The 16057-nt window shown below is 45.4% G+C and overlaps 1 protein-coding gene across 3 annotated transcripts in view; it reads left to right on the plus strand.

The window, feature by feature from the left end:
- Positions 1-15389, plus strand: part of ATRN (attractin) — a 157121-nt gene extending 141732 nt beyond the window's left edge. The window contains exons 27-29 of one of the 3 annotated variants that reach the window (XM_080813911.1): positions 3022-3129; positions 8486-8600; positions 12123-15389. In XM_080813911.1, coding sequence (XP_080670037.1) covers positions 3022-3129; positions 8486-8600; positions 12123-12268 — 369 coding nt within the window. In that variant the 3' untranslated portion in view covers positions 12269-15389. Of the gene's footprint in view, positions 1-3021; positions 3130-8485; positions 8605-10902; positions 11406-12122 lie in introns of those variants that run through there. The other 2 variants (XM_080813912.1, XM_080813915.1) reach the window with 2 other exon arrangements.
- The last annotated feature ends 668 nt before the right edge of the window (positions 15390-16057 follow it).

The following is a 16057-nucleotide window of genomic DNA, read 5'->3' on the forward strand; positions in this document are numbered from 1 at the left end:
GAAAAGGTGTCAAAATATGACTCTCTCCATGAAGGGCATTACTGTAGGAGTTTCCATTTGAGATGAGCTTATGGAAATAATAATAATGGTCTATTTCTCCTTGAGTGTTTAGAATTATTTCCAAAATACCTAAACTGTTCCAGATAAAGGGAAAAGATGGAAAACTTAAAGAATCCTCATTCATTGTATGCATAGAAACTTCGAAATCAAAACAAAGGCCAGTCACACAGTGACTGTATGTGGAGCAGTCTAATTTACCAGTGTAATAAAAGGATCATTTGCTCCCAGAAACCCTGTCAGAATACTTTATATCATTGGGTAAAAATAGTACCTAAATTTTTAGTAGTGGCCAAGTAATCACTTAGTCATTTACTGAAATTCAACACTGGTTCCTGCTTTAAAAACTAAATTCTTAGTAAACTCAAAAATAATATCTCCTTTTTTTTCCTTTTTTTTTCTTTTTTTAAAGATTTTATTTATTTATTTGACAGACAGATCACAAGTAGGCAGAGAGGCAGGCAGAGAGAGAAGGGAGGAAGCAGGAAGCAGGCTCCCTGCTGAGCAGAGAGCCGGATGCGGGGCTTGATCCTAGGGCGCTGGGATCATGACCTGAGCTGAAGGCAGCGGCTTTAACCCACTGAGCCACCCAGGCGCCCCAATAATATCTCCTTTTAACACTATAAAGAATATCCAGATAACCAACATCACTCATGATATAAGAATGCTAGATGTTGTACCAACAAAATCTAGACAAGTTTGTCATAAGAAGAGCTGGCATTTGAGCATTTCTAAATTCCAGGCACTGTTCTAAGAGGTTTTATATAGATTAACTGATTTACTCTTCATAACAAGCCTGTGAAATACTTACTGACCCAGTTTCACAGATGAGGAAACTGAGGCTCGGGGAGGCAGAAAAATAAATTACTCTGTGCCTCATTGCACAGTTACCATGAGACCAAACTGGGCTTTAAACTTGGGACTTCAGTCCTCACAGGCAACATGCCTAGTCCTGTAGTCCCCATTGTCACATAATTCTGTTCTGGACATTCTAGGCTGTGCACTCTGAGAAAGAGAAATAAATTTTATTACTATTGGAAAGGGGGCAAAGTTACTATTTTCAGATAAGGTGATAGAAGCGCAGTAGAGTAGCGATTTGCCTGCATAAAAAGTAATAAAGTATATCAAGAATAAATCAATGAAGACAGCCCACTAGAAAATGTTTGCAACATACTTGAAAGAAAATATGGAGAGGATGAACACCTTGTAGAAAAAGGATTTTAAAAAGTATGCTTATGACTCTAAATAAAATTTTAAAAAGATATTTCTTCATTCTGTAGGAATGGTGAATGTCTGATGAAGAAGAGATTTTCTTTTCTTCAGTCACACCAGAGAACATGCTTTATCAAGGGGGAAGGAAGAATTAGAAGATTCCTACCTTGCAGGGTTAGGATAGGCTTTATTTAGATTCCATAAGAATAATAGTTTCTTCAGCATATTATTTTTTTTTAAAGATTTTGTTTATTTATTTGACAGACAGAGATCACAAGTAGGCAGAGAGGCAGGCAGAGAGAGGAACGGAAGCAGGCTCCCCGCTGAGCAGAGAGCCCGATGCAGGGCCGAAGGCAGAGGCCTTAACCTACTGAACCACCCAGGCTCCCCCAGCATATTATTTTTTAAATCATATAAATTTGTTTAAAAGTCCCAGATTAAACTTCTTTAAGAATTCCCCCACCCCTAAAAAAGTATGCTTATGACAACAGTGTTTATCAACAAATTAACTAAGCTTTTACCCTTGTCATTTAAAATTTCTCTGTAACTGTGAGCCCGGCTGTTCAGAATATATTTCGGCATTTCCACAGCTTCAGTCATGGCTTATCCCTCTCATATTTGTAGAAGAAATGACTTACTGGGATTTATTACAGAAGTCATAGCAGTTGACACTCTTGAAGTGCTTGCTAGACGCCTACACACATTACCTCCTGCACTCTTCCCAAAGGAACTTCCAAACCGGAGGAGCGTGGGCGCTCTGTCCTGCTGTGACTCCAGCTCTGGTAATAGCACAGAACCCAAAGTAGGGCTGCTGCGTGTATTTTTTGAGTAAGTGGACCAACAGCTTGACAAGATGTAGAATGTTAGTGTTTTAAGAAAATGTTTAAGATAAAAATATCCTTCTAAAACAGAGCCCTGATCTATCCAGACTAAGATTCTGGCTCCTACCATAGTTCCAAGTGGGAGGTTTGAAGTCAGGCCTGGTTGTCTTGCATGGCATGACCGACCTCCAGGCTTCAGTGACGTGCCCAGATTGCTGATATCCTCAATGATACATGATTGCTATATATTGATCCCACCATGTGCAAGGCGCTGGGCTGGATTTTGAAGTGTTTCCTTTGAACCTGCTAACACTCTTAGGACACGAAAAACCCATTTCAGAGAAGAGGTAACTGAAGCCCAGAGACTTTAATCACCTTTTTTAAGGTGATACAGCTGGAAAGCATTGGATCAAAGATTCACATCCAAGCCTCCCTAAATCTAGAGACCCTGCTTGTGCCTCTAACTGTGCCAGACTTCACATGTTTTTGTTTTCAACTTATACCACCCCTGGGAACAGAGAACTCTTTCCATTCCTATCTGCGGTCTCAGTACAAGTTTCAGTAGGAAGGAAGCAAGCCTCGCTTTAGTAATAAAAACACGAGGAGACAGGGCTACGTCATTTATTTCATGTACTTAACAAGCAGGCACCACAGCACTCTCTCCATCAGTACTTATCCTGCATCTCTAACCAGTAAGGAATTTTCTTTTCTTTAATATACGACGATAGTGCTGTCATCACATCCAACAAAATTTAATAAGTCCTGATGATTCCTGGTCTGTGTCCAGTTTTCTCCAGCTGTCTCAAAAATACCGTTTTGGACTTGATTTGTTTGAAGCAGGGAGGATGAGGTACTTTTAATATGTCGCATCCCTTGTTAAATTCCCCTCAGCACTTGGTCCGTTAACACTTGCCACAATATTACTCCGTAGCAACTTCTTCGAGAGATGCAGCAGATGGCCAGTCGCCCCTTTGCCTCCGTAAACGTTGCCTTGGAAACAGATGAAGAGCCTCCTGATCTTATTGGGGGGAGTATAAAGGTGAGAACGTGATTCAAAAGTCCTGAAAACTTGCAGAGAACAAGAGCCTTATTCTATTGCCTCGTAATTATGTGTTCCCCTCTCTTTCTCTCTTTAGCCATCAGACAGCACGCTGATGTTGTCAGATACTCTTTTGCTTTCATTTTTCAGTCTTTCATTCATGTTGTTAAGCATTCTCGTGGTCAAAGAATTTGAAAATATAAATGGTTTGTCTCAAATTCTTATTAAGTATTCTGTGGCATAATACTTTAAAATTTATATTGGAAAAGAGCTAAATTGCAACATTGCTTTTTATAAGGAGTTTAGGGAATTTTCTTAAAGGGGCAAAAATTATGAGTCACTATGCATTCCATGGAATATAAATATTTCTGACTCCTCCAGAAGGAAATGAGGAAGAAAGTGAGAAAAGTTTCTCTTTTGGCAAAATAATGAAATATTTCAGATACTCGGGAAACAGCTATAGATCCTGAATTTTAAAACATTTATTAAAGCATTACTGAGCTCAGAGGAAGTAGGTGAAATTCCCAGGGAATACTCTCCTGTCCCTCCCCCCAAAAAGAACAAATCGTGAAACCAAGCCAGAACGATGTGTGGTCTGAAGTGGTTCCAGATTGGTAACACACCATGACTCCCTGCTGACGTAGGAGCAGATCCTCTCTGTGGGAAAGCATCCCCAATCCAGCCATGTAGGATCCCCACAGATCAAGATCAAGCCATCAGAGCTCACCAAGGACAAGAGAGACAACTCACTGGGAATAAGAGTTAGCAGACGCCATGGACAGTGGTTTATACAGAACTTCCCATGTCAGAGCGGCATCTCAAGCACATAATATAGCTCTGTCTGAAATGTTTAAAGATGGGAAAGGGGGAGTTGTGAAGATGAGGAGACCATAAATCAAAAAGGACCGGATCTAAAAAAGAACCAAATGGAACTATTAGAAATGGAACATACGAAGACACCTGGCTGGCTCAGTTGGTAGAGCATGTGACTCTTGATCTTGGGGTTGTGAGTTCCAGCCCCATATGGGGTGTAAAGATCACTTAAAAAAATAAATAAACTTTAAAAAAAATATGGAATATATAGGGGTTGAGATTTTTTAAATAACTCAGTTTACACGTTAAACAGCATGTCAGACACAAGTGAAGACAATTTTTGAACTGGAAGATGAATCTGAAGAAATTACACAGAATGCAGAACAGAGAGACAAGAAGATGGAAACTGTGACAAATGATAAGAATATGGAGGATAAAAGGAGAAGACCTAACGTGGATTTTATACCTATACTGTGGGATTGCCACAGTGTGAAGAAATCGGAACCCTTGAGCACCGTTAGTGGGAATGTGAAATGATGTGGCTGCTGTGGAAAACAGTATTGGTCTCCCTTAAAAAAAAAAAAATAGAATTGCCATATAATCTGGCAGTTTCTCTTCTGGATATATACCTGCAGGAATGGAAAGCAAGGTCTCAAAGCTACATTTGCACACCCATGTTCATAGCAGCATTATTCACAATAGCTGAAAGATGGGAGCAACCCTAATGTCCATCAGTAGATGAATGGGTATGCAAAATGTGGCCTATACACGCAAAGGAGTATTAGTCAGTCTTAAAAAGGGAGGAAATTCTGACGTGTGCTACAACATGGGTGAACCTTGAGGACATGATGCTAAGTGAAGTAAGCCAGTCACAAAAAAGCAAATACTGTATGATTCCACTTTTCTGAGTTATCTAGAGTACTCAAATGCCTAGTGACAAAGTATAATGGTGGTTGTCAGGGGTTGGGAGAGAGGGGCAGTATGGGTGTAGGGTGTAGGGTTTCAGTTCTGCGAGAGGAGAAGAGTTCTAGAGATGGATTGTGGTAATGGTTGCATAACAACATGGTACTTAATACCTCTGAAGTGTACACTTAAAAAGGGTTAGGATGGAAGAAAGGGCAGAGGGTGCCTGCGTGGCTCAGTGGGTTAAGTGTCTGTCTTCAGCTCAGGTCATGATCCTTGGGTCCTGGGGTCGAACCCCATATCGGGCTCCCAGCTCAGCAAGGAGTCTGCTCTCCCTGCCACTCCCCCTGCTTGTGCTCTTTCTCACCCTCCCTGCCCCCACCCCACCAAATAAATAAATAAATAAAAATAAAAGGGTTAGGATTGGGGGGGGTGCCTGAGTGGCTCAGTCAGTTAAGCGTCTGTCTTCGAGGATCCTGGGATTGAGCCCTGTGTTGGGCTCCCTGCTTAGCGGGGAGTCTGGTTCTCCCTCTCCTCCCCACTTTTGTTGTCTTTGCTATCTCTGTCTCTTTCTCTCTCAAATAAAAGAAGTCTTAAAAAATAAAAGGGGTTAAGATGGTATATGTTATCTGTATTTATTACGTTAAAAAAATAACTGGAGGAAAAAAAAGAAAAGATCACCAAAAGGAAATGACAGAGCAAAGCTGACTTCTCATTAGTAACACCAGAAGCCAAATGAGTGTGGAAGAATGTCTCCAAATGACATCAGGAGGAGAACTGCCAATCTAGGATAGCGTGCCCCTGAAACTGCCTTCCAAGAACAAGGACAGAGGGAAGATTTCTTCTGATGAGAAGGAAAGTAGAGACTGGGGTGCCTGGGTGGCTCAGTGAGTTAAAGCCTCTGCCTTCGGCTCAGGTGATGGTCTCAGGGTCGTGGGATCAAGTCCCACGTCGGGATCTCTGCTTCAGCAGGGAGCCTGCTTCCCCCCCTCTCTCTGCCTGCCTCTCTGCCTACTTGTGATCACTGTCTGTCAAATAAACAAAATCTTTTAAAAAAAAAAAAAAAAGGGAAGCAGAGTTGACCACCACAGACCTGTACAAAAGAAATGTCTACAGGATGTGCTGGGAGAAAGAAAAACTACCCAGAAGGATGGACTGAGGAATAAGAAGGAAGAGTGAGAAAATGAAATGGTAAACATATACACATCTAAGCAAATATGATAGAATAACAATTTGTGGGATTAAAAAAAATAGACAAATTGAAAGTACTGAGAGGCACCATACATCACATGTCAACCGCCTATGACCCAGTTGGTTACTCTGTCCAACACTTTACTGACTCTCTTTCCTGGACACATACACTCTCACCTTCTGGCTGCTCTGGCTCAATGTTCTCTGTCCAACGCTCTCCATTTCCCCACACCTCTCAGAGTGGTGCAGGTCCGCCTCTGTCTTTGGAGCCTCCTCTCACACCTTCTACGCTCACTCCTTTGGTGACCATCTTAGTCTGTTTGAGCTGCATGCAAAGCAGCAGAGACTGGGTGTCCTAGAAACGACAGAAATTTCTCAGAATCTTCGAGGCTAGGAAGTCCAAGATCAAGGTGCTGGCAGATTCACTGTCTGGTGAGAGCCCCCTTCCTGGTTCGTAGATGGTGCCTTCTCACTCTGACTTTACATGGTGGAAGGGGCTAGAGAGCTCTCTGGGGTCCCTCTAATGAGGGCACCAATCTCTCAGAGGCCCTACCTCCAAATATCATATTAGGCATTAAGATTTAACATACGGATTTTAGAAGGACACATTCAGACCACAGCAATGATCTTTTCCATCGTGGGTTCATCTTAACACCATGATCTCAGAGCTCTGCTGGAAGCTGCCAACTCCTGTATCCAGTTGGTTGCTTACTCGGCGTCCCTACTTGTCTTAGCAGCAATCTCAGAGTTGACCTATCCAAAGCTGAGCTGTGGATATTATCCCCCCAATACCTCTCCTTGGCATATCGCCCCCAACTCCGTACATCATCCCAGCCGCTCCAGGCCAAAGTCCTGGAGTTGTGCTTGGTCCGTGCTTGCTCTCATTCTCATTGGACAGTCAGTCCATCAGCACATGTCTTTGGTTCTGTCTTCCACCCCTGCACACACCTGCACTGCTGTCACCACACTGATCTAAACCACTGTCCTCTCACTTACCCCATCCTTCCCTGTGCTGCAGCCACAAGGGTTCCAGAAGTCATTTTCTTCAACCAAATTGAAAGAAATGAATGACATATTTGGGGGTATGGAGACAGAATTCTAAAGATGGCCACCACGATCCCCCGCTCATGGTTTTTCAGTCCATCATTATTCTAAGTGCTGCTCTGAAGGGATTGGGCAGCAGTCATACAAATCCCAAGGTAGCTGAGACCTTAAGACACTGAGGGGCTTTTCTCTGTGGGGTGGCAGAAGAGAAAACATGCAGAGGACTTGACACACCAGCACTGATTTGAAGCTGGAGGGACCGTGGGAGGAAGCCTCTGGAAGAGAGTGGCCCCTTGCAGCAAGGAAGTGGGAACCTCAGACCTACAGCTTCAAGGAATTGGATTCTGCCGGCCACCTGAGGGCACCTGAATGAGCTTTGAACAGATCCTTCCCTAGAGCCTGCAGAAAAGAGCCAGCCCAGATGCTAACATGACTTCTACCTGTGAAGATAAGAGCTGAGATCCTGGAGACCTTTGAGAGATAAGAGCTGGGAATTTTCCAGAACTGATGGAAGGGATGAACAGACCTATATCTGTAAGCAGGAACCCCATGGAGCTCTCCTGGATTTCTGACCTACCCAACCAAGCTAGATAGTAAATAAGTGGTGCTGCAATGTCCACAATAGCCAAACTATGGAAAGAACCTAGATGTCCATTAACAGATGAATGGATGAAGAAGATGTGGTATATATATACAATGGAATACTATGCAGCCATCAAAAGAAACGAAATCTTGCCATTTGTGACGACGTGGATGGAACTAGAGGGTATTGTGCTTAGCGAAATAAGTCAATCCAAGAAAGACAACTATCATATGATCTCCCTGATATGAGGAAGTGGAGAGGCAACATGGGGGATTTGGTGGGTAGGAAAAGAATAAATGAAACAAGATGGGATCGGGAGGGAGACAAACCATAAGAGACACTTAATCTCACAAAACAAACTGAGGGTTGCCGGGGGGGAGGATGGTGGGGTTTTGGACATTGGGGAAGGTATGTGCTATGGTGAGTGCTGTGAAGTGTGTAAACCTGGCAATTCACAGACCTGTACCCCTGGGGCTAATAATACATTATATGTTTATTAAAAAAATTTAAAAATTATTTTTAAAAAAGTGCTGCTGTAAGCAACCAAGATTACACAGCAAGAGAAACTAATAGAGGGCATCTTTAAAAATCACCAGGGGGTTGGGGTAGCTGGGTGATGGACATGTAATGAGCACTGGGTGTTATATAAGACTGATAAAAGACTGATTCATCCGTCTTTTATCAGAGGCCAATAATACATTATATGTTAATTAATTGAATTTAAATTTTTTTTAAAAATGAAAAAAAAATTCGGAAATGAAGGCTGCATCATTAACATGTGAGAAACCTTGGTTTAGGTAATTCTTTGTTATCTCCCACCAGACTGTTCCCAAACCCATTGCCCTGGAGCCGTGTTTTGGCAACAGAGCTGCTGTCCTCTCTGTGTTTGTGAGGCTCCCTCGAGGCCTCGGTGGAATCCCTCCTCCGGGGCAGTCAGGTGAGTAGATGAGGGCCGGTGACAAACGGGGCGTGAATGTGGGTGTAGAAGCGATAGTGAACGGGAGGCCTGTGCCTCCCTCCTGTCATTGTGAGGATCGGGGGAGATGATCCCATTGTCCCTGGTGTTCCCTAAACTGTCTGTCCTGAGGTCATGGTTCCTTCCTTACCCCGCTCCCTCGGCCTCCCAATGGTGGTGACGCTTCCAGCCACACCTTCCCTTGCTGCGCTTTTGCCGGCCTCCGGCCTCCGGCTTCTCTCCCTTGCTCAGCCCTGACTGTAGGCCTTCTGCCCTCCAGCCATATGCTCATCCACAATCGTCTTACCTACTCTAGTGGCCCCAGCTAGCTCCTCCAAGCTGGCCACCCTCAACTTGGTATTTCTAGCACTGCTGTGTATCTTTCGCCTTTCACTCTGTTTTAGACAGAAGGCACAAACAGCAGTTATAACAACTTATAGGAAGTCTTGGAAATGCACTCATAATCCACCAGTGTTCATTGTTCTCTTTCCTTTCCAGCCCTGGCCAGCTTTGTTGAAATAATTGTATAGATCTCATTTTTATTCTTCTTTTTTCATGTAACTATCATAAATATTTTAATACTTTACTGCCCCACGTTTTTACCAGTTTCTTTTATGCAGTTCCATCAAGTACACAGATCATGATTTCAATAGACATCCTCTTATCAAAGGCTGAGGAGATATGGAATACAGTTTTGGAAATACCCTGATTAGTTGTGCAGTATTCTGAGGGATGCCTCAGACAAGATGCACCATACATTTTAGACAGCTTTCAGTTGAAATGATTTTGGGGGTCAGGGTTGCCTTAGCCAGAGAAAGCCTCGTGTCTGTGATAAAGTATGTCCTAGAATCCTTGCCCAGCCCGGAGCTCCGCAGCGAGTGCAGCCCTCAGATCCAAAGCCACCTCCAGGTGAGCTCTTGAAATGGTTTCTGGGTCCTCCCGAGCGAGACCTTTAGGCTCAGCCAGGCCAGGCTTTATTGTCTTCATTTCATAGGGGAACTGCTTGATTTGCTCTCACCTGGGAATATGAGTTCAGCTCCTAAATCAGCCTTACCCATGTCAAGGTCAGAATGACGCATTGACCTGAACTCCGGAGCATTGTCTCCTGTCACGTCCCAGCTCAGCAAACTTGGCCCGTGCTCCCTGAGAGCAAGGCCCTGGCTAGAGTAGGGAAGTGACAGGCTTGCCATACTCTGGCCTTTCCTGCCCAGCCCATCTGCCTCAATTCCTGATGAAGGCCTTACTCACTGCTTGAGACCCTCCCCAAGTAAGACCATCCCCCCCATTGTAGATGGTCTCTTCTCTACCCCCTATTTTAGATGGTCATTCCTCTGGACTCCCAGAGTACCTGGCTCTGCCTTTGCTCAAAACAGTGTCTCCAAACAGTGGAGACACTATCCCCACTGCCCCCAATTCCTCCATTTTATAGGTGAAGTAACAGGTGGCCCTAACATGGCCTCTGAGAACCTCAGCAGGGCTCTGAGCCTCCACTGGCTCGTTCCCATGCATTGCGAATCCAGCTCTCCACACCCGTGCCTTCCCCACCGAACATCAGGTGAATCGGTTCCTAGTACAAAACAGAAAATGGAACCACTAGTCCCTAAAGCAAAGGTAGTGGAGGGGGTGAGGTGACAAGCCAGGTACCATTCTCAGATGTTCTCATGGGTTCGCTCAGTGACTCCTCACACATGCCCTGTATGTTATTGTTCCCATTTTACAAATGAAGAAACTGAGGCATGGGGTGGTTAAAGAGCCTTAGGTATTCCAAAAAGCCTGGCCCTAGAGTCTGTCCTAACCTGTGTCATAGGATAGATAACGAAAATAACTAGTGCTGGCCGAGTGATGTGGAATGAGTCCGAATTTATTGATAGGGTGCTGTTTTCTCTTGGCACCCTTCTGGAGGCCTGCAGGAAAAATGTAGCACTTAGAGCGTGACTGTAATCTTGTCTCAGTGCTCCAACTGCCCGGCGGAGCTCTTTGCTTCGTTGATCTGCTGAACAGCAAGCTACATATGTTGTGTAAAAAGTGGGGAGGGGAGAAGGATATGCATTTGTGTTTGCATCAGTAAACCCTGAAAGAATAGATAAAAACTATGGAAAGCAGTGCTGGGGTGGAGGGAAGCACAGTGTGGAACGAAGGAAGGTTTTTCCCCTCTGTACTTACTTATTTGCTCATTGCACCCCGGGAATGTAAAAAAACAAAAAACAGAAAACTGTCTTCTGAAATTATGTTTAAAAACAAAGCAAGCTGCTCCTCACCATGTGTTCCCCGTGGCTCCCCCCAGGTCTTGCGGTGGCCAGCGCCCTCGTGGACATTTCTCAGCAGATGCCAATAGTGTACAAAGAGAAGTCAGGAGCCGTGAGAAACCGGAAGCAGCAGCCCCCCGCGCAGCCCGGGACCTGCATCTGAGGCTGGGCTGGGGACTCTCCGTGAGCGAGCCAGGGGGGGGGCGGCGTGCTGGCGCCGTCTGCAGGGAGGGGGCAGGCGGGGAGACGCTGCGTGGAGCGGGCCGAAGACTGGAAACCCTCGACACATCCGACTCCTCTGCATGTTCACAAGCTTTCTTTGCCGGTTTCTCCCATCTGTGCTCCAGCATCTAACCTTTTACTTTTGCATAGGAAATAATGGATTGAATAGCAGGTCCAGGGGGGATCCAGTTGTTGCTGGAGGAGGCCAGGGCAGAGCCAGTGAGAGAGCTGGGAGCGACACTCAGGTTCACTTGCGGAAAACTGTTCTTGGGGCCGTCTCAACTTGCAAAAAAAACAAAAGATGTAGTGTTTACAAGTAGACATTCACCACCAGTCGTTCTTGAACATGGTCTTTTAAAAACTAGTCAGATGAATGAATTTGTTCTCATCTGAAGCCTGCTATCTTTTTTAAAAGATGTGCTACTTATTCTCGCACGACGTAGGCAAATCTCTCTCTTGCAGGGAGTAGCTTTTTTCTAGTTGAGAATTCACAATGGTCCATCTCTTTTGAATCATATCAAACTAAGGTAGAAGGGGGCTATTTTAAATGTCAAGGTCAGCAGTGTTACCTAGAATGTAAACTGATGTAATAGGTAGTTTTCTATAGCAACTTGATTAATTTAGTCTTAATCCATTTGAAATCCTTTCCCTCTGTCTCTCTCTCCCTCTCTCTTATCTCTCTCTCTCTCTCTTTCTCACTCACACACACACTTACACACACACACTAAGTGCCTAGACTTGAAATAGATCTAGCAATTGGAGAGTTAGTAAGCCTAAGTTTTTCCATAATTGCATTCCTGCATTCTTACAAAATTTAAATAGCTACCATTGGCAATCTGCTCTTTTTCTAAAATCTAATTTGCAGCCAGGAAAGAATTTTCTCACCCCAGGGAACGTTTAACCTAGCAGCAGGGACTGAGAGGAAAGCAGAAATGACCAAACTGTGAAAGCTCCTGTTGATGTTGCTGTCAAAAGACGAGAGCACTAAATAAGGTGTGGTCCTCTTGTGCCCCCTGCCCCCCGCCCCCCACTCTAGGCCTGACATTGGCTCCAGCCCTTCTGGCCGCTCCTGCTAGGACACCACTGAGGAAGGGACTCGTCCATGTCACGTGTCTCCCTTGGGCAGAAAAGAGCATGCCAACGCTTGGGATCCCTGCGTCAGAGCAGCAGTGTGCCCTGTAGCCTGCCCTGAGTTGCTGGGTCATCCTCAGGCTGCGGGTGGAACTGCATGCCCAGAGCCTGGAGAAGGACCTGGAACGGTTTGGTTTGCCCGCTCTCCTCCAGGAGAGGCTCGGCTCAGCACCCACATCCGCCTTCCCAGCCCCGGGTGCTGGCTGTGGGCAGGGCAGTGACCACCGAGAAGGATGAAAAGCACATGGAGAAAATGGATGAGGAGGAATAAACATGCCATGTGGAAAGTGACCACACTGAAGTGGGGCAGGGCGGTCCTGCTCTTCTCCGCAGGCCGCTGCCTGCGGGTTGTAGGGTCCCTGTGTATGGTGCTCTGGATTCTGGCATTATGCGGCAGCCTCCCCAGGTCTCCCTTCCGCTTCAAAACTTGGGTTCTCTGGTATTATCCCGTAGGATGGATCTCCAGATGACCACGCTTGTTTGTGAGTTTGGAAAAATTAATACTCGAAAGAGCAAAGACTGCAGCATTTCACCTTTAAATGCAGTGCCTAGAGTAGGAGTGCTGTCTCTTTCCCAGCACCAACCCCTCACCCATGAAGAGTTTCCTGGAAAGATGTTTCCATGGAAGTTGAACCCTAAAACACTATCTGATGCACAAAACACCTCTACTTGGAGACTCTCCTCTCAAAAAGCTGCTTTTTCACATCATTGGCAAAGAGCAGACAATTCTAGATAAGACCCCTTCTCTTCCAAGCTTCCCACACCCCTGCTCCGCATCACGGCACCCACAGAGAGCCTGTCGCAGACTGGCGCCTTCCCCCTGTAATTGCCATGAGGCCTCTTGGCAGAGAGAGGGAGGCCGCTGGAGAAGGAACTCCCACAAGGAAAAATCCTTGTTTGTTCAAAGGACCAGTATTTCTTTGGCCAAAGAAGTCTCTTCCCCATGGGTTCCCAGGCCTTGAAATAACATGCACCGTGTCCCATAGCCACCTGGTTTGTTGTTGTTGTTTTTTTCCTAAAAGATAGTTTATTTTTAAAAAGGAAGGAAAAAGGAGCAAGTGATGTTTACTTATGCTCCAGCAGTGGAGGAACAGCTGAATCCACCTGCTTATCCTCTGCAGCCAATGGCAAACAGCTTCCTCGGGGCTCAGGCCCCGAGAGGAAGGGAGCGGCAGGAGAAAGAGGCACTCGGCTTAGGAGCCAGTTACCCACAGGGAATCATCTGGAACTTCAGAGAAATGGCTGCGTGTCACAGGAGAGCCTGTATATAAGTTAAAATAGTCATGAAAACATTGATGTTGCACTTGTACATAATTATACAGTAGTGTCCAGAATGTTCAGACTTTCAGAGTGTACATAAAACAGAAAACTATGTTAATGTTATTTTTATTAAATGTAACGGTGTCTGAGTTTTACCTGATATGTTTTTGTGCCACATACTGGATATCCAGGTCTAAAGAATTCCTCTCATTGGGCCCTGATACATTGATAACAAAACCAGGGGGAAAAGAAAAAAAGGCATCCCCATCGTGCCAGTGTGTCCAGATGCATCTGGTACAAATCGGTTGATTCTAAAACAGAAATCGTCTGTCAGTACACAAAGGAGAAATCAGGCCTGGAGCCCGTTTAAACAGCGTTATGTGAAGAGCATCAAAGGCAGTGGGCCTGTTGCTGTCACCGCTGCTGGCTCTGCAAGGGAGTCATGAATCTGTTAGCCTCTTGGTGCTGTGTCCGGCCAGGGATGACCAGTCTTGTCCTGAGAAGCGTTTCTCTTAGTCTCTCAGTTCAGAGACCCTATCAGATTTTCTAGAAAGGGATTTTCCAGGCTGCGTTTTGTTCCGTTTGGTCCACAATTTTAACGACCATTTCCTAGGAGGGTGGTTCCCTGTACTGAAAACCGGGGGTGGGAGGAGGGTGGCTAGTTCGCTGATGGATAGCTCCCGTTTCCTCCTGGAGAAGTGCGCCCAGCCTGGCCGCCTGGCCATCTCCCACTCGTCCTCTTACAGTTTGCGGAGAAGTCTGTGCTCCCTATGAGATCACCTCTAAGAGACAGGAGGAGATGTGGAGAGAAGGCAACCCATACGTACTCCCCCGAGCCAACCTGGAGGGAGAGCCGCCCTGGGCAGGAAAACAGCAAAACGTCGAGCCTGAAGCTCCCAATGGGAGACTCACTGGGAGGTCTGGGGCGAACTTACGAGAAGAAAAAAGACATGGGACCTTTTCAGTGCACCGTGCTCCTTCGGTTCAACGGAGTGTATCTGGGGAGGGGTTGGGGGTTCACTTCCTTGGGTGCTGGTGTCATTTTCGAGAACACCCTGGATCCTTCAGTTTCTTTCATCCATCCACACCCTCAATGAATACTCACTAAGCACTTACTAACAACCTAAGCTAACGCGAAGGGCAGTGACCAAGATGGAAAGCAGCTCTTTGGAATGACAGCGAAACCCGGCTCGCGCCTCTCATCCCAGGAGAACTTTTCTCGTGGTGGTTTCTATGAGAATTGGCCACCCTGAGGACAGACCCAGGAAGGCAGAAGTTCTGTCCTCGGACTGAGAGCCGGTTCTCAGTCTGAAATGTGTGCCCAGTTTACCAAACTTGGCTCCAATCATAAAAATCACCGTGATGGCAGGCCTGTCAAGAGACATTTACCCAGAATCATCCAAACTCCTAAACACCCTTACCTGCAGGGAGATGGTCTGGAGTGGAGAGGAGAACTGGCGCCTTCTCTTTCAAAGGCAATAATGGAATTGACTTTCAGTAACTGAAATTTGTGCACAAAACATTCTAAACACTAGTGAAGCCTGTTTTCGTTGAATTAATTCTGGCTCTGGAAATGTTTTTGTTTTATAGGTATTTACGGTTTTTGTTTTTGTTTTTATTTTTGGTTTGGATTCAAGCTTAGTTTGTTAATATGTATAATTTAGCATCTCTTGCACTCATGTAAATATGGAGTAAGTATTGTAAACTATTTCATTGCTGGGGACTGTGGGTGTTATACATACATTTAGGACTGCAATTTTTTGGTATTTTTTGTATTGTAAAATAACAGCTAATTTAAGCAGGAACAAGAGAATTAAGGGAGGTCTGTGCATTTTAAACACAAATGTGAAGAACTTGTATATAAACAAAAGTAAATACTATAATACAAACTTCCTTCTGAAATAAAAGTAGATCTGGTAAAAATGTGGTTTTTGCTTCGAGTGTTGAATTTTGATTTTTTGTTTTGCTTTGTTTTCCTTTATTTTTACAATTTGGTCATTAGAACCTTACAAAAAGGGGGAAAATGCTTAAAATGGTCACCAGTTTTCAGACTGTCTAAGAGGAAGCCCTTGGCATTCAATGACGGTCAAGGTATAAAACCAGCAGGGTAGGCCCCTCGGCTACCTCTTGGGGTGAGGGGTACAGAGAGCCCTGCGCAGCCTGTGAACAGACTCCCAGTGTTCCCACTGTAGCCGGCGTTGCCCTTGAAATGACTGTGCTGGGGAGAGAGAGCCGTGTAAGAGCAGCTCTGCCCTGGTGTGGGGAGGGTCCCCGGGGTGGGGGCCGACAGGGGTGGGGAACAGTCCAGGCCGAGGCCCAAGCCACCGCAGCTGCCCTCAGTCTTTGACCTCTTTCTCTCACGGGTTCCCAAATATTTAGGTTTTCCAGACTGCTCAACTCAGGTGTGCTGACAGGTCGAGTACTCCATGGCCATGGAATGTCCTGGGTTCAGTTTCCAATGTTCTTCCCACCCAGAGAGCTGTGTCTGGGGGTGCAGCTCCTGTGCGTGGAACAGAGTCAGAACAGTGCACTTGGGCGCCCTGGTGTGGAGGGCAGGAGTCCTAGAAGAAAGATCAACTT

Source organism: Martes martes (assembly GCF_963455335.1).
Source record: "Martes martes genome assembly, chromosome: 9".
NCBI lineage: Eukaryota > Metazoa > Chordata > Mammalia > Carnivora > Mustelidae > Martes > Martes martes.